Source organism: Leishmania infantum, chromosome 30 (assembly GCF_000002875.2).
Source record: "Leishmania infantum JPCM5 genome chromosome 30".
Lineage (NCBI taxonomy): Eukaryota > Euglenozoa > Kinetoplastea > Trypanosomatida > Trypanosomatidae > Leishmania > Leishmania infantum.
Genome location: NC_009414.2, coordinates 1,219,389 through 1,238,273, shown reverse-complemented (window position 1 = coordinate 1,238,273; position 18,885 = coordinate 1,219,389). Strand labels below are relative to the sequence as shown.

Here is an 18,885-nt window from a genome sequence, read left to right as displayed (position 1 = left end):
TCGTTGCTCAGTGTACGTGAACGTGTGCGCCGTTTCTTTCGCCCCAGTTGCCATGTTTCCGTTTTCCTTTTCCCTCGTGCGTGTGTCGCCCCTCTTATGAACGTCTTGGTCGTACTCCTTTTTCCTCACGAAATCGGAAGTACATGTGTGCATGTGTGTGTGTGTTTATGTCTCTCCCTCTCTTCTCACGGTAAGCGATGAGAAGCTGCGGAAGCCAGACAGAGAAGGCCACCTTGGCGGAAGCAGAGAGGTCGCCCCGCGGCCGAGATCAAAAAAGCATCGGCACATCTACACGCGCACTTACTTACAGTGTTGCTTTAAAGAAGACAGGACCGGGAGTGGCGAGTCAAGCGGCGGGGGACAACAGCTGTGGATGGAACAAGGATGCACTCCAGCAGTGATGCAATGCAGTTCGTTCCACCGCATCGGCCGCACAACACTTGCACGCACACACATACACACATACAGACCCGCTGTGCACTGATGTACCTCTGCCCACCCCCGCAGACGTCACTTTCAAGCTCCGCGTTGCCTCACCTCTACAACTTAGGAGAGGCACGAGCGGTGAGGCAGATGAGGCCTGGCAGTGCGCGTCCCTCTAGTAGCTCCAGGAAGGCACCACCGCCGGTGCTTACGTGGGTGATGCACTCGTGGTAGCCTTTTGTCGCCGCCGCCGTCTCACCACCACCGACGATGGAAACAACGTGCTTGTTATCCTTGATAGACTCCGCGATGGCGTTGGTGCCTGTCGCGAAGTGCGGGAACTCAAAGACGCCGAGAGGGCCGTTCCAGATGAGCGTTCGGGCCTCCGCAACGGCCTTCTTCGCCTGTTCAATGGACTTGGGGCCGTAGTCCAGTCCCATGTACTCTGCGGGAATGTCAGCGTTGTTCGTGACGAACGGCTCCGCGTCTTTGAACTCCTTGGCGCAGCTGTGATCGATGGGCAGGATGAGGCGCACCTTGCGGGCCTTGGCAAGATCCATCAGATCGCGAGCGGTGTTATGCAGATCCACATCACGTCCCTTCTCCCGCACTACCCGCTCCACCTTGCTCTTGCCCACGCTGTAGCCTTGCGCCTCCAGGAAGGTGTAGGCCATGGCACCGCCGATGATCACTGTGTGCGCGAAGTTGAAGATGGAGGAGAGGACGTTGATCTTGTCCGACACCTTGGAGCCGCCAACGACTGCGACCAGCGGCTGCTCCGGGTTGCGCATCACCATACTGATGGCGCTGATTTCCTTTTCGATCAGGAAGCCTGTCACCCCAGCACCCAAGACGCGGGGCACACCCGTCATGCTGGCCGTCATGCGATGCACGGTACCGAAAGCATCGCAGACAAAGATATCGCTAAAGGAAGCGAGCGCTGAGGCCAACTTGTTCCGCTCGGCAGCATCCTTGCTATCTTCGCCCTTGAAAAAACGCAGGTTCTCCAGCAGCATGACATCCCCGTTCCTCATCTCCTTCACATCCTTGCCAGCCTTGAAGGCGTCCGTGCAGAAGGTGACCTCCTTCTCCAGCACCTCTTGCAGACGAGGCAAGATGCGCTTGAGGGATTGATTCGCATTCGGCTTTTTGGGACGACCCAGGTGAGACCCAATCACCACACGCCCTCCGTCCTCCATGATCTTGCGAATGGTCGGCACCGCTGCACAGATGCGGCTGTCATCGCGAATGGAGCCGGTCTCGCGGTCGAACGGTACGTTGAAGTCCACACGCAGGAACACCGTGCGGTTCTTAAAGTCCAAGTCCGAGACGGACAGCTTCGGGGTGAGGGCGGCACGAATGTTTATGTGCACCCCAAACTCGTACACGCGGGGAAGACGGATAGGCAAGATCGTCCAGGCTACCACTGTTGCGTGGGGATCGCGGGTGGTTTGGATCACCACAGGAACATCAGTAGAGTTGGCAAGGTGTGCCATAAGGGTGACGGTGTTGTCCTGCACATCCAGCGGGTGAGTGGGGACGAGAAAGGTGATGCTCTTGCCCTTTACATCATCGACCTTCCAGCCAAAGAAAGCCACAGCCGCAGCGTTCATGTCGGTGATAACCATATCATTGTCGCCAATCACCACGATGTCGCGCAGCGACTTGAATATCATCAAAATCTTCGAGTCCTGATACATTGGCTGTGAGTCCGTTGGTGACGGGGAATGCGAATGTGCCGCTATCAGCGTGGTCAGAGAAAAGGGGGCACAACCGGCAGGGGAAGGGCAGCAGGCAGGCAAGTGGAGCTGTGTTCGAGCAAGCAAGTATGTCGGCTATGCCTTTTCGATAACCTGAAAAGAGGCAAAATGGGGAGAGAGAAATGTGCGATGTGAAAGACCAAAAGAAACGACAGACTTCGATATTTGTGTCCGGTACGGTGGCGGCCGGAGGGCAATGCTTGGCTGCGCCAACGCGGCAGGCGCGCGGAGGGCCACACGCGCGCACAAAGCCGAGCGATCAGTGAAAAAAAAAAGAAAAAAAAGAGACACGCAAATGAAAAAAAGATAACTGAAAATAAAAGCGGAGTAAGCCTTGTTGGGTGGGTGCGGGTGCGTAGGTGGAGGCAAGAAGAAGAAGAGAAATACCGGCTTATATGTTTGTCCCTATAAGGAGTCTGCTGCTGCTGTGTGTGCGTGGTGTTGTGTGCGTGTGCGTGTATGCTGGTTGGCGCAGCCGTGAGTCAACTTGCAGGATTGTTGAATAAGATAGATAGCAAGAGAAGCGAGTGCATAAGCGAATTGTTTTTGGAATGGCGTGTTCACTGGCACCGATACGGTCAGCAGAGCGTCGTGCACGAGTCACCGCCATCACCAAGAGGTGATAGAGGCGCGTCACAAAACACAAAAGACAAAAAAAACGACAATGTGACAGAGGGCACAGAAGAAGGGCAGTAAAAGTAGTAGAGAGAGGGGGGCAGTGGAGGGCATGTTTTGAGCGCCGCGTCAGTCCAACGGCACACATGAGAAAGAGAGAGGGAAGTGAGGCATCTCAGCCTTCCTCAACAGCTGCGAACGCAACACGGCGCACTGCTCGTGTGTTTGAGACCAGCAGTGGCATGAAATGCACAAAACAAAGAGCGTCTTCTGCCCGTGGGACAGCCCCAAACGGCCACATAATGGAATAGCCTTCACCGGAGACGCACGTGACACGGCGAGACGGTCTGCGCGGGTTGAACGCGTTTTCGTCTCCGTTCTTGTGTCGCTTCTGTGAAACGGAAGAGAGAAAAACGCTCCGAGCATTCACAGCCATCGTCGTACTCGTAGGCTTCGCTAAGGTGGTTGCGATCGCGGGAGTAGTGAAAGTCGCTAAGAAGCACAAAGAGAAAAACAAAATGGCGAAGTCGTCGTGATATTGAGGTCGGAGTCAACAGAAAGAAGGGAGCAGAATAGAAGAGGAAAGTGCAAGAGAGAGAGAAAGTGCGAGAGAGAAATACTGAAAGGTTAGCTGACGATCATGTGAACCACGTCCGCCCCGTTCACGGCGTCGGCCTTGGGCGTGTCTGTCTGTCTGTCTGTGTGTGTGTGAGGGGGGAGCACATGCCTCCCCACCCTTTGCGCCTTCTTCCTTTAGTCCGTTGTTTTGTTTTGTCGTCGTTGTTGTTCCATCTCGGTCAGGGGCAGCTGACCATGCGAAACACACACACGCCTACACACGCACAGATGCAATACATACAACATCAAAAAAGAGACGAGAGAGGAAGAGAGGGAGAGGGAGACACACACGGGGGCGATGTTCTTATTTTCTATATAGACGACGACGCGAATACACACAGAGCGATAAGGAGGTCGTTCACACAGGCTCGCACACACAACACGTCAATGGACAAGACACAAACAGAGAACAGAGGCACAGCGGCAGCGACAAGAAGAATTTGAGCGTCTTTCTTATTTCGTCAGTTGTTGTACACTTTCTTGTATGTATGTGTGTATGCAAGATCAGGGAGGGACAAAGGCGGTCTCACCTTGGTTGCTGCGAGATCGGACAACAAGAAAACACTTGTGAAGACACAGTCACCTAGCGAGGAACGGAGCGAACAAAGTAGAAAACGCGAGAGTTCGGAATGAACAACAACGATGCGGCAACCAGCAAGAAACAAACAGAAGGGAAACATCAGCGGGTGTGAAGGCCGAGGAATAGAGAAGGCAGACAGAGACAGCGGAGGCAAGGAACAGGGAAAGTGAGAAAGACACAATATAGGGGTCAAGAAACGGTGTCTCCTATGGAAGCATCACGAAAAAAAAATCGAAAGAGAAAAGCGATTGCGAAAAGGGGGCGTTGGTGTTCGTGTCCGCAGGGTGCGTGCATGAAAAGAGCAGAGAAGCAAAACAAGACACGCATACGCGTGCACGCAAGATGGGGGAAGAAGTAGGAAAAACAACAGCACGACGAAACATGCGAAAGTGATACGACGAGAACAGATGCACATTCTCCTCCGAAACACAGACGCACACACAAGCACTAGCGTTGCGTCACTGAAAAGCCAAACGGAGAACACTAAACAAAAAGATGCGAGAGGCGCAGGCAGAGAGAGAGACCAAAAAGAGAGGCGCAGCCACGCGAGCCGCTGGCAGTCCTCAAAGGCACCGAAAAGCAGGAAGACGGTACCAACGAATCATGGCACCACGATGATTAGCAAAGAGGGTGGAGAGAATGATGTCGAGAGTTGAGCATGACGCATTCCAGCACATGGTCCCAAGCGCTTCCCAGCAGGGCGAGTTCCTTGTTTCCGTGGAAGAGTATACCAGTCTGGTATCCCTCCACTCGCGCTCTCCATACCGCAAGCGCCGGCAAAGCGACCCATGAGAATTCGGCTGTTTTCAAGTCCTCACCGGGTAACACTACGCACGAAACGACAGACAGACGTATACCCTCCGTCCGTCGCGCACGGGCCCCTGTCGCGGTGGGTAGGCTAGGGGCGGAGCGAGGCAAGAGCCAAAGGCTTGCAATGACTCGACTCCTCGAGATCTGAACCGTGAAGAGCGAAATGGGGGCAAAGAGAGGCCGCATGGCGGGTGAAGCACGCCACGGGAACGGTGCAGAGTGTTTCGGCTCGTCGTCGTCACACCATTTATCGGCCATCCCTCCCCCGCTTCCGCCCTTATCGCACGCCTTCAAGAAGAAAACAACGCATCTCAGACAGCACCCACGAGACAACGACGCCGGACTCGAATGATACATACAAAGTTCCGCTGACGACGGACAACAGTCCGAGAGCTGTGAGGAGATGTCACCCACCCCGCAAAGGCGCGCACATGCAGGAACGTTGAGAGTGAAGGCACGAGTTGAAAAAAAAAAGAAAACCCCAGAAGAGCCACTTTCAGATACCCCTTCAGCACTCAGAGGCTGTACGCTACAACAGCAACCCCCTACTCGGACGCCAACGAACACGTCCGAGCGTCTTTACAGGACGAACAACGACAACCAAAAAGATATATAAATCTATATTATGCGCAACACAACTCGCACAAGACACAACCCAAAGGGGCACAAGAAACGATGAGATGACAAAGTAAAATCGGAAAAAAAAATAAGAAACACACAAAGAAAACACGAAAAAAAAAAGAACGACGTCTTATACAGTCTCATAAAAAAAAATGCACATAAATACACGCACGCTAAATCCCACACCAGCGGACCACTCTGACGGCAGTGCGTACGAAGAAAACCAAAAAGAGTGCTCACGTGAGCCGAGGAATACAGCCGCAAGAGGATGCCTCCTTTCCTCTCAACGAATCACTCCACCGCCGATGGCCAGCAAAGGCACACGCATGCACAGTTGCAGCCCACGCACCCACTGCTGCGCTGCGGCGACGTCCTGGCCGTCTAGGAGCAACCGTCATGCCGTCGAATCGGGACATGCGTCTAGCGGGCCCCTCCTCTCCCGCCTCGTCCCCTCTTCGGATACGTGCCGCGCGGTCGGCGCCTCATCCGCCCGCACGGTGGGATGGAGGAGATGCCGCATGCTGCGCGCGCATGCGCTGTGGGCATAATCGGCATGTACTACGGGGCTCCTCTCTCGCTCATCACTCGCGCTCCCTCCCTCTCTCTTGCTGCACCGAAAGACTGAACGCTGTGCAGACCAAGCGCCTTCCAGGCCTGCAGGGGAGAAGTGAGTCTCCTGCAGCGTACACACTTGCAGCGAGGACTCGTCGAGGAGACGGGACAACCAACGCCGTGTGGCGTCGTCCAGCCCACTGCGATTCCGGTGCATGCAGAGCGGGCCGTTGCCGCGATCACGCTCCACACCACCGCAACGCAGCAAAGGCAGCAAAGGCAGAAAAGCGGTGGGCGCCTGCGCGCATATGTGGTGAGCCGTCGGTGCGACTCGTCGTGAGCTGGTCCAAGCGCGATCATGGCCGCACGTCTCCTCGGCACCGCGCCAGCCAAGCGCTGACCGCCGACGCCAAGAGGCCGCAGCCGTGCCCGGCGGCCGGGCTGCAGGCTCTTGGCCTCCCCACACAGAGCCTGGGTTCCACACCCTGATACCATGGTGAAGTAAACGGTATCATCAGGGCAGTGGAGAGCGAAGTCAGCAAAACGTTCTTGGACAAAGAGGAAGATACAGGTAAAAGCGGCTGTGGTTCTCTTTTCGTTTTTTTCTTCTCTAAAAGCCTTCTTGCACGGCACTGTCTGGCGTTTGCGTTGGTTTGGAGGCGGCTGAAAAGCCTGAGAATGACGAACACCCCAATCGCACCCAATTAAGCATTTTAGCATCGCCCGCACACATGCCACTTTCTATCGCGCGGGCGCCGGCACATGCAACAAGCACGGCCCTTTCTCCTCTGCTGCCGCCTCCCTCCGCCCCTCCCGCTTGTTCTCCCATAGAGAAGGAAGCATGGAAGAAAAAAGGGTAAAGGCCACGAACACGGGCCGTTCGAAGAAACAGAGCACAGAAGAAAAGCACCAGTAGAAAGACAAGCACAGCTATCCACCATGTAGATACATCAACGCCGTACGCTGGTAATGTGATTGCTGTAGAAACAATGAATGGGTGAACAGGGCAAAGATACACAGATGCATACAACAAGTCAGTCACGAGCGCAGGCGCACGCAAAACAGGCTCCGAATACAAGGCAGCAGAGGGGCCTTGGGCGATGTGAGTGGGTGGTGATCGGTGAAGACAGAGTCATAAAAACACAACAAAAAAAAAGAATGCGGCAGCGTAGGGAAGACGCACCATCAGCGGGCTAATGTGAAACGCAATTAAGGCACCAGAGGAGGAACGCATGCCAAGAACGACGACACGAAACAGACCAAAAAAAAGGCGGCCCTCACCTCAATCGCAACACTCATAAACATACGTACAGCTCCGTCGTAATGAGGCAAGCAAACAGTATGCACAGATAAACAGAGAGAGATGGAGAGGGGAGGAAGGAGGATGAGAGGGGGGAGACAGCAACACTCACGAAACCTCAATGAGCGATGCTTCAAGCACGAGGGTGGACCAAACGCGGACATGCGCACAACAAGAAAGCACATGAGGCAGCATAAATGCGCTGGTGTGACGGAGCTGCCGGTGCAAGGTAGTCCCTGTTGATCATCGATTTGTGTCCTTTTCCCACCCCCTTTTCCTTGTTCTGTCCATGGCTGTCTCACACAACGCCCCATCCCGTAGCCAGACGAGAGCACGCTACGAGAAACGAGAGAACAAGAAGGACGCAGAGCACAGACGATCAGGAAGTAGGCACGGCCAGTGAGCACGCGCACAGATTTACACCTCATCAAAAAATGAGAACTAAAAGGCATAGCGGCAACGCGAGCAGCGAACAATGGCAAGCAACTCAAGAGCGAGAGAGAGAGAGCGAGATGATGCGCCATCACACACAAAGCCGCACCGACCCTCCGATCGACGCGAGTATGCAGCTGGACGAAAAAGATAAAGGCACAAAGAGACGCAAGCAAAACGAACGTCAGAAAAGTTTGTTTTGCAGTAAAGAAAAGGAGGGTGAAAAAGGGGGGAAGTCCCGCAACGACGCCGAAGCAGCCGCATATGAAAGGCAACACGCACACACACGCACACACACACACACATATATATATAAGAAAAACGCATGATGGCGTATAGAATGTCGTACGCAAAGCACGAGAGACGCACCCGGACAACGCAACAGCACCAAAAAAAAAAGGTGTGGAATATTGGGGAGGAGGGAAGAACGCCGAGAGAGATGACGCAGGGGGATAACGGAAGGGATACATGCACACGCGAGTGCACATGAACATGTGGAAAAAGAGAATGTCAACAAGTAGGGAAGAAGAGGCGCCGAACGATTACGCGTTTGTGGACAGAAGCGGCAATGAAAGAAGTTGTAGCAGAGATGTTGAGTGACCTATTTTACCTACCGCCTACACGCGCTTCCTGTCGTGCTCCGGCGTGCCCCTCGGAGCAGCGCCGTCGAATGAGAAGAGGGAAAAGATGGGCGATTGGGGGGGGGGGGGGTAAGGATGTGACCAGGAAAGAGAGAAAGCAGTGGAGGAAGAAGCCGAAGCCTAGAAAGATACCCACAACAGCATAGCCCCACACCAGAAAAAAAGGCCCGAGACGCACATCATACGCCACCTCCTTTGCCCTTCACACGCGCGCCCCACGTCCTACACCACCCACACACATACCCGCACGCCAGCGTGCCCTTCAGCCGGAAAGGGAAGAGCCAGTACCCGTTGAAGCGCACGCGCGCTCACACACATCAGCGCCCGTAAGCAACGCCGTTCACTTGGCACTTTCGTTTCCAATTCGCTTTAGCGTCGGTGTATGTTTGTGGGAGGGTGGTAGCAAGCTCATGCAAGAAGCGAGGAGGGGGTGTGAAGGGATGGAGATCACGTGCGGGGCTAGTGCCTACTTCAGTGCCTTCTCCACCCAGCATCCCGAACAGCAATAACATTATACACACGCACACACGCACACACATACACGCATGCACACAAACAGGTAGTTATGAGCCGGCCACCTACATAAAAGACAGGGAAACATGTGGAAGGCGAGTAATAAGCTTCGAAAAGAAAAAGAAGAACGAGAGAGAGGCAGAGACAGAACTTACGCTTGTACAGTAAAGCACGAAGGAAAGCACACAAGAAGCGCCATAACACGCTGGCAAGAGAAAAGCATACCCACCGAGAGAGAAGGCAGGCATCATATATATATATACATCGGCACGAAGCACAGCGGCAAGCACATGCGAGGAATGAAGCAAAACAGAGACGCAATGCCACACACAGAGAGAGAGGGAAAAAGGGAGAAAAGATAGAGAGGTGTGCGCACTCGAAGTAGAAACCCAGACGAAGAGAGGGAGGGGGAAAACCCCCACGATGTGAACATGCGAATCAACATGGGAAAAACGGAGCGCCATCACCGCCTTCACCACGCACACACACCTAACCGCGAGCGCAATGCTCTAGACGCAAAATACGCATCACGAAATCGAAATGAGGCAAAAAAAAACAGAAGCGAAAACTCGACTGTGCACTCTCGCAAACAGGCAGAGAGAGAGGAAAGCAACAAATGAAATGGGAAGGTAACGAGAGAGAAGGGGAACTACGCCAGTCGACTGCCGCGGATACAGCAACACAGTAATAGATACGTCAAAAAAAAAACGTCGCTAAACCCAGAAACAACGCCACACGAAAAAAAAGCGAGAAAAGATGGTGCGCACTGCCCCCAATCGCCAAGAAAAAAATGCGCAATTAGAGCGAGAGGGCAAGAAATGGGAAAGAAGGAAGACAACAAGACTAACACACGCACGTGCGGGTGCACACGCCCAAGACGGCTTATATACACAGCGGCACGCACGTCTGTTACGCAACAACAAAAGGAAATAGAGACTTTTTTTGTTTTTCATGCATCCATACGCTCCACAAAGACACACACATACACGCATGCGCAGACAGAAAGAGACGCCGATGATACGAAAACACACAAAAAAAGGAGACACAGAACCGTGAGCAAGAAAGCATGCAGAAGGAAGAGTCCACGTTTAGAGATGGGAAGCGGAGAGGAACAGAGAAGAGATGAGTGTGTGTGTGTGTAGCAGATGAAAAAGAAAAACACCCGCATACCGATGCGTGCACACACAAACGCACGCACAAGCGCACATCCAATCGCGCGAGAGTTGTAACCGCAATCGAGAGAGAAATCAGAGAGCCAAAGACACGCACACGCAGAAACGAAGAATTCGCCAATCAACGATACGCACGCTCAAGTGCGGAGCGGCACGGAGAGCACGACGACAGAAAAAGAAAGAGCTGGAAAGGAAGCCAAAATAAAAAAACGTGTAAACAAATAAAAGACACACATGAATGTGCAGAGGCAGTAGCAGCAAGGTGGCACACAATCAAACACGGCAAGACGCCAATCAGGAGAAGTCGGGGAGGAGGAAAAGGGGAGGGCATCACCGAGCACGGCCAAGAAGGGGAGACGCTGCAATGGTGCCATATCGGTAGAGGCACCAAGAGAGAAGTAAGAGCGGCTAGCAAAACAATTAACTTAAGAGAGATACGCCCTATCCCCTTCTGTCCTTGGCGTTTGCCAATAGACGCCTCCGCTGGTGAACTAGACGTGCGCTCGAAATCTCGCTTGATCAACTAGTGCGCCTGCGTGATGGCCGGCGACAGGCCAGGGCCGGCAGTGGCCACCAACGTTTCTGCTTTCAGGACGGAGAAAGTGCCATCTGTATTGACAAGGATCAGACGAGGGGCATCGCTTTCGCTTGGCGCCGCGGCCTGGGTAAGCACCTGCGCCGGCGTCGCGTACAGTACTGTTCCCTTTGCCGTCTGAAAGCTCTGTAGCTGCGATTGCGGCGGGCACGAGGAAAGCAACGTGTAGGTGGGTCGAGCGGCGCTCGGCTGCTCCGAGATAAGGATTGGGGTGGCCGCGGGAGCGGTTGGTGTAGGCGCGGGCACAGCGTAGGCAAGGGTGTAGCCGAGTGGGAGCTGGGCAGGCGCAGCGATACCTTCGTGCGGAGGTGTAGAGGTAGCCGGTGGACGGGAGGTAGTCAACATGTACACCGTCTGCTGCTGCGGCGGCGGCTTCTGGGGCTGAATCTGCTGCTGAAATGGTTGCAGTTGAGCCTGCTGCTGTGCAAGTTGCTGTGTCTGTTGTTGGGGGTGGAGCTGCTGCTGGAGCTGCGCCTGGTGCTGCGCTTCTTGTGCACGAAGTTGCTGGGCCTGATGCGCTGCCTGCTGCTGTTGAGAACGAGGAGCCGGCGGCATGACGCGAGTTTGAGCGGAGGACGCAGTCCGCGACTCATACTGTGGCGGCGATGTCGGCGCTGCCGCCGTCGAAGGTGGAGCAGCACTCTGCGCCACGTGCGCCTTTGCCTCGGTAGCAGCGTGGCGCTCCGCACCGGTAGCCAGGGCCTCGCGACTGCGAGGCAGGGGAGCCTCCACATTCTGGCTCGGTGTGGCCGAGCGGCTGCTGCCGTGAGCAGGGGCGGGGGTGGCCGTGGTCGGAACGCTGGGCACGGAGGGCAACGGATCAAAACGCTGGTTGGAGGCGGCGACGGTGACGCAAGCGGCGGTGTACCGAGGTAGTGCCGCGGTGGCGGGCGATGGTGCGGTGGCTGGCGGCTGATCGTCGCGGCGAGTGGAAAAGATGACTTTGCTTGGCTGCGATACGACGCTGGACGACGTCACCGAAGGGGCGCCCGTGGAAACGCGCTGCATGTCGAAAAAGGAGGCGAGGGCAGCTATAGTCGTCGATCCAGAGCCGTTAGAGGACTGCGTGAAGGACACGGTGCGCGCTGTGGCAGCGGGGTGCGTAGGTGCCGCGGATGTGCGGCGTGTCTCTGCAGCGCCACTGCCCTCCGAGTGGTTGGGGAGTAGAGCGGAGAGAGCGTTTGCGACGCTGCGTGGCTGAGGCGGCTGTTGATACTGACGCTTGTGTTGCTGATGTAGCTGTGGCTGCGGCGGCGACGGCTGCGGCTTCTGCGAGTGCTGTGATTGTAGCTGCATTTGGGCTTGCTGGGGCTGAGGCTGAGAGTCCCGCTGAGAATGCGGCACGGGCAGTGGTGACACCTGCTGGGCAGTGCGGCGCAAGGTCGCAGACCTGTAGCGAAGAGAGCTGGAGCTCACGCAAACAGTCGGGGAGGCCGCACCTCGCAGCGATTGAACGGACGTGATGGAGGCGGTGGCCGAGTTGGCAGATGAGGAGGCGGCTGCGCTGTCAGCTCCGACCCACTCCTTCGCTTCGGCGCTGAGAGACGTACCTGTCGTCACGCAACACGAGGAAGGCGACGCAAGGGTCGACAAGCCGTCGGTGCTGCTCGATGCGGTCGGATCATCCCACCGACCGACCAAGCTGCGTGACGGCGGCTTCGCCGCCGTCGTGGACGCGGCTGCCTTGTAGTTTGCAACGTTACCGCTAATAAAGTAGCCACCTGAGGCATCGACACCTTTCGGCGGCAGCTGCACCAGCTCATGCGAGAATGGGCACCGCGCTCCCTTGCAGCAGCCACCCATGGCAAAGAAAGTGCAGATGGGGCGTTGGGCTACCTCTTCGTTACTCTGCCACGCACGTGACGGCGCGCAAGCGCTTGAGCTGTCCATGATGTGCGTTTTGTGACTGGCAATGAGGTGGAGTAGGGGCAATGGCAAAGTCACTCGCGTTCGTCTCTCACGTGCGTTGCCGTGTTGCTGTGTGCGCCCTGACCGCAAGAAGGGAAGCCAGTAGAGGTGACGTTAAATCGGGTTGCGCAGCGAAAGCTGATAGGGGAAAAGACGCCTTTCAAGGGTTGGTGAACGGAACAGAGCAAAACAAAGGACAGCAATAAAATGAGCGCTGTATCCGAGACGCGAGAGAGTCAGAGAGAGAGAGCGAGAGAGACTTACCGCGCAAGAGAACAGCCCTGACTTCTTGCTTCTCGGACGCGGTAGCTGTGGTGCCGAGCGGTTATCACTTCGATGTACCCTTGAAAAGCGCGCTGTGGCAAAGGACTTGAACGACACAGAAGAGAATGATGCGAAGGCCTCAGGGCAGCGCACTGCCCAGGACACGAGAACGCGCAGAGAAACGCACACAAATACACAGAAAGGGAGAAGAAAATATAGAGTAGCACCTACTTTGAGCACACACACACACAGTGAGAGAGAGATAAAGAGAGACGCAAGCACGCACACGCTCTGATAAAAATAAAAAAACGTGAAGAGCGTCAGCAGGGGTCAACGATGCTGTGTGTTTATATGTGTCTCTGTGTGTGCGCGTGCGTGGATGGCTACAGATGGAGTGTCTGCTGGCAGAGAAATCACTCGTGTCTCTAAGAACGTTGGAGAGAAAGAGAGAGGGTGGCGTATGCTCTCTGGGTGTGCTAGGGGGTGTATAGGTAGGTCTGGACGTGGTGCCTTTTTTTTTGTTATTCCGCTTGATCACTTGTATCACCTTCTCTAGCACTTCTATAGTGCGGTGTTGTGTGTGTGTGTGTGTGTGTGTGTGTGTGTGTGTGTGTGTGTTGCTGAGTGCGTCTGTGGCTGCTGTTCCTAGATTGCAGGAGAAGAATGTTGCTGACGCCCTCAAGCGCCAACACACTTTCCAAATGGAGAGAGGGGAACGTAAGAAACAGAAAGAAAAAGGGATCAGGAGCTATGAGCACACGCGTGAGAACGAAAGGGCTGAACAAAATAAAAGAAACGAGTCAGCCAAGCGGAACGGCCCCGTCACAACGACGGAGCGGAAGAAAACGCACAACAACAGATCAGAGGGAGCCAAAAAGGAAAGTCGGGGAGAGGGAGAGGGATGGAGGCCTTGACGGAGATGGAGGAAGAAGAAAAGAGACACACACACCCGCGCACACACACAAGCTGTGTGAGGTACGGAAAGTGACTGGAAAGAGGGAAAGAAAGAACGAGAGGTGAGCGCGAAGATTTCCCAAACAACCGGCAGCCAAGCGCACGCACAGAAAAACAGGGTTGCGCCCCCCTCCCTCCCCTCCCTCACAGATGAAGACAGCACAAAGGAAAAGTCCCCGATATGGTGCGGGAGCGCAACACAAAGAGGAGCGTTTCCCGTCGCCTACGCGTAACACTCGTGTAGGGGAAGAGAAGCAATCCCTTCCCGTCCACGAGAGCACGCACAGTCACTTGCCTCCCTTGTTAGCCACACACGACAACACAAGCGTGTCGGCTTGAGAGAAGACCCGCGACCACCTTATAGTTGCTTCTCACACACAAACACGCCCTAAATACGTGATATCTTTGGTTTTTTGTTGTTTTTTGACGGATAGTGTGGGATACGCGGCGGAAGGGGCGAGACCAGGAAGGAGAAAGAGACGCGCACGTCTACGACAGTGTGAGCCGTATGCAAAAGGAAAGATGAAGCCCCTTACCCGCGAGGAAGCACCAAACAACAAAGCAAACAGCGAAGAAAATGGAAATAAGAAACGAGATTTGAGAAGGAGAGAGGGAGGCTAGAAGAAAGATACAAAGGAGAAAGAAAAAGAAAACAGCTCAGTGTTGTACAGAAATGGGCATGCAAAGACATGCAAGGTCGGCGGCTGGAGCTGCAGCGTACACAGTCAAGCACCTTGTGTCAGGTATCAAGCGCAGGCGTGTAGTGCGCACGTGGCGGAAAGGGAGATGGAGAAAGAATGCGGTTGGAGATAGATAAATGAAAGGAAGAGCGAGCGTGATAGCAGAGAGAAACATGAAGTCATAGAGTCAACCAAACGGGATAGCAGAGTGACGCACACACGTGCACTGGCGCGTCATCATCATCACGTCCCTCCCCTCCCCCTCTGAGTGACGAGTGAGCTACACATGCAATATTGGACCCTGAGGAGCTTGCCCGCTGGCGCGCCTCTTCCGCACCGGCATCAGCAAAGAGAAGGTGGAAGTCGCACAGACACAGACACGGACGGGCCTGCAGATCAGGCTACTGTATCTGTCAAGGAGAGACGCGTCGTCGTCTTTCTGTGTCACCCTCATGGAGCAATGTTCCCGCTCCGTTTTTTTTTCTTCGCTCTCTCCTTTGGGAATGTTATTGGCTGCTTTGCGGTTAGTTGCTGGCTCGTTATTCAAATGCTCTTTCTTTTTCCTTCCTGTTGTCTGCCCAAGACAAAAAAAAAACGTTTGGTCGCAACTGCTCGGAGTTCCCCTCACAGGCGCTGCCGAGTCGAACTCTCCAGATTATGCATTCTGAGTGCTGTCTGCCCTCGTCTTTTGGCGGAGCGTTGAACAAACAGAGAGGGGGAGAGAGAGAGAGACGAGGAAGGCGAAAAAAAAAAGCGAAGGGGTAAACGACTTGGAGAGAGGAGCGACACAAGGAAGGGCAATGCCCTACACAAGCAAAAAATGAAAGGAGAAAGAGAGAGAGCAGCAGGAGAGGAGTAGAGTTCACATACCATCGCACACACGCGAACAGGTAGACAAATATAGGCATCTACGCTCACGCATGGAAACTGCGAGGGAGAGCGGCACCAGAGATTTGATGGGGTGTTCAGGCGATGACAAAGGTGAGCGCGTCCCCCTTCTCTACAAGGATCCCCCCCCCCCCAAGATGAAAAGCAAAGTAAGAAAAAAACGGTTGTTCCAAGACCGAGATGATGTCGCAATCAATAACGACAGCGGAGTCGAGAACGCACGCGCACACAGACAGGCAAACACCAAACACAATCGAACATCACACGATGGAAACGACGTCAATGTAAAAGAGGGAGAGAAGGAGGGAAGAGGTGTGTGGCCACACGAAGCCCCTCGACAAAAGCGGAGAAACGAGAAATCAGTGCGGAGCCGAGATGAGGCCGCTGTACGGAGAAAGGCGTAAGGAACCACGAAGTAATATGAAGAAACGAGTCGGCGTCGGTGACAAAGAAAACAAAAAACACAGAAAGAGGTGAGGCGAGGTGAAGGTGTACTGTACATAGAAGAGCATGCCAAACGTGAGGAAGAGGGAGGGGGAGCCGTACCATATATACGAAACAGGAGAGAAGGAAAAGCATGCCACAGTTTTATAGGTGGATAGAGAGAGACAGAGAGGGGAGGGGGTGGAGGGGGGGGGGGCGCACGTGCACACACAAAATAGCAGCAGAAGATACGCCGCCTTACATCGATGACGGGAGACACCCAGAGGAAGAGCACAGAGCAACAAGCAAAGAAAAACGCAATCCGGCACCACGCCCGCACGCGCACAGGTGCGCAACACGTATATAGCTGCACCGGCACACAGGCGCGCAGGCGTACATCAGCACGCAACGTCCACCGCCAGGTCGCCCTCTCTTTGCCTTTTCGCTTACCGCTGCGCGAGCGCCAACAGATCAGAAGAGAAAAAGGGGGAGTAAAGAAGCGAGAGTAGCCGGCACTTTGCGAGAGAGAGTAGCGATGTCGATCGTCGCTCACAGACGGGCCCGCTGAAGCATGAGGATGCAGAACTCGTTGAAGAAGATCTTGTCCGACATTCGCGAGTAGCGACGGAAGCGCCTGTCCACTTCCATCGGCGACGGGTCGAGCCCGTAGTTCTCCATAGTCGCGTAGATCTTCTTGAAAGTATCCCGATCCAGGTAGCCCCTATGCTCTACGTCGTAGTACTCGAACTGCTGCTTCAGCTTTTCAGTGAGAATGGTGCTATCCGGGCGAAAACTGCACAGTTCATTGACGCTCAAGGGCCTCTTCTCTCCCCAGCTGTGCATGACAGAAGCGGCCGGCGTCGTCGCCGCCTCGTCTATCAGCTTCGGCTGGGTGTGGGTGCACGATAAAGCTTTGTCGCTACTGCTCTGACTCCGAGGAACGGCTGCATGCACCATGGCATCGGCTGCGTGTGGCAAGATCTGATGTCTTGGCGATTGCGTAGACGACATCCACGCCGTCCGCGATGGCGCGCTCGATGTCGGCTCTACCACTTCGTTAGCGGAGATGAGCACTGAAGCGCGTGGCCGGCGACTGGGGCTCGTCGATGAGCGCATCACCGCCGAGTCGCTCGGGTTGAGCCTGCTTGCCCTCACGCCCCTGTCATCCTCTTCCACCTCGTCTTCGAAAAGGACGTTGGCGCTCCACATCAACCCCCCATTTTTGCGGGGCAACACAAATTGCTGGAGCGCAAAGTGGAACATCTCTTCTCCGCGGTTGGGGTCGTCAACGTAGAGTTCAGCGATGCCGGAGTGCAGTTCGTCCTCTGTGATGACACCATCCGCCCCCTTCTCCGCATACAGCCGGCTTAAGGCTTCGCCGATGAGACCGAGATCTGCGTCGGTGGCGGTGCTGGATCTATAGCACGACTGCTTCAGAGCGTCTTCAGTAGAGTACGAGCCACGCCTGGGGGCGGAGTCCCACTTCTTGACTGCCTCGGGAGGCAGCACGCCGGAGCCTTCGACAAAGCTGCGGATGAACTCCTCCAGGGACAGCCGACCGCCGTTGTTTCTCTCCGCCCCGACGACGATGGCCGTCATGATCGAGGTCAGCATCTCCTCGTCCCAGCCAGGAAAGGCGTCGTGGAACAGCACCTTGAGCACCTTCACCAGCTCCGAACGCACCACGAACCCGTCGCCGTCGCTGTCCAGATCTTCGAACACCTTTACGAGCCTCTCGAGCTCCCCTGAGTCCTGCATTTGCTGCAGCTTTTCACAGGCCACTCGCACCCGCTCGTGGGCGACCGCCACAGGGATCTGCATGAGTTGTATGTTCCGCAAGAAGCTGCGGACAAAATCCGTGACGGTGAGCTGGCCGCTCTTGCTGCGGTCGGAGCTCCTCATGACCAAATTGCACAAGTCGCGTATTTGGCTCTCGTCCTCGGTGGCGCTGCCGAGGGCGTCCGAGAGGGCGTGATAGAGGTCCTCGAGGTCGACGAAGCCGTCGTTGTTGCGGTCCAGCACGGCGAACGCCTCCCGCAGCACCGTCTCCTCGTCGTCGGTGAGCTGACGCGCACCGGCCAGGCTTTTCTGCGTGGGCTCTAGATAGGTGGCTGGCAGCACGCCTTGGTCCTCCTGGTAGCTACGAATAAACTCCGACAAGGAGATGACACCGTTCTGATCCGCGTCGGCGCTGGCCATCACAACGGAGACGATCTCCTTGAAATTCTCATCCGTCAGATCCGGAAACGTGGGGACAAGGTACGTCCGCAGCGCCACCTCGAGCTCCTCCGAATCGATAACGCCATCCTGGTTCGTGTCGATACGATTGAAGTTGGTCTGCAGTGCCGATACCTCCTCATCCGTTAGTCGCACCTGCACATCCGCGACGCAGCTGTTTACCACCTCCGCCGGCACCACACCAGGGCCGTCTGCGAACGCCATGAGAAACTCCGTCAGGCTAAGCCGCTCATCGCGGTCCTTGTCAGCTACCTGAAACAGCGGTACAAGGTACTCCTGCAGCGGCGGAAACCTCTCTGCGCCAACACAAGAGGCCACCTTCGCCATCATCTCCTCGCGGCTGACGAAGCCGTCGCTGTCGCGGTCCATGTAGATGAACGTGTCGCGTAGCATGTCTACCTCCTCCGGTGCCAGAGAGCGGAGAATGGTGGCCACTTCTCGGTCGCCAGTGCCGTCCATCACATCATCTGGTCTCTTTGAGAACGACATAACAGCCACGGGAGAAGAGGGAGCACAACCACACGAATAAGCGGTCCGATGGGCCTGCCTCGATGTGTAACGCAAAAAAAAAATGTTCGTGGAGCGATCCAGCCGTTGAAGCAGTGGGTATCGAATGAGAGAGGAGCGGGTGTGCAGCGACTGGCGACAGTGCTCGCGAGTGGCCTCACCAAACACACGGAAGTCCACGCTGTGCTTAGAAGTGTGCGTGCGCAGACGACACAGAGCGACGGAAGCGCGCACCGAGAACAAAGAGAGACGAGGAAAAGGTGGGAGGGCGAGTGACGGAGACGACTCACGCGTGAACGAAAGAGAGAAGGAGCATTCGCAGTTTGAGGATGGAAGCGCAGCGGGGAAGAGGATAGGGAGGCAGAGCCTGTGCCGGCCGAGCCGCTGGCCT

General features: G+C 55.3%; 3 protein-coding genes across 3 annotated transcripts; all 3 read right to left on the bottom strand.

Annotated features, from left to right (window-relative positions):
* Positions 1-539: 539 nt before the first annotated feature.
* LINJ_30_3430 (putative PAS-domain containing phosphoglycerate kinase) lies at positions 540-2,123 on the bottom strand (the record flags this gene model as incomplete). Its single annotated transcript, XM_001467160.1, has 1 exon — positions 540-2,123. The coding sequence occupies one exon, from the start codon at positions 2,121-2,123 to the stop codon at positions 540-542; it is 1,584 nt and encodes a 527-aa protein (XP_001467197.1).
* An 8,437-nt stretch (positions 2,124-10,560) lies between these two features.
* Positions 10,561-12,435, bottom strand: LINJ_30_3420 (conserved hypothetical protein; the record flags this gene model as incomplete). Its single annotated transcript, XM_001467153.1, has 1 exon — positions 10,561-12,435. One exon carries the CDS (start codon positions 12,433-12,435, stop codon positions 10,561-10,563), a length of 1,875 nt encoding a protein of 624 aa, XP_001467190.1.
* A 3,863-nt stretch (positions 12,436-16,298) lies between these two features.
* On the bottom strand, positions 16,299-18,476 carry LINJ_30_3410 (putative calmodulin-related protein; the record flags this gene model as incomplete). The annotated part of the gene is made up of 1 exon (XM_001467152.1): positions 16,299-18,476. One exon carries the CDS (start codon positions 18,474-18,476, stop codon positions 16,299-16,301), a length of 2,178 nt encoding a protein of 725 aa, XP_001467189.1.
* Positions 18,477-18,885: the final 409 nt, after the last annotated feature.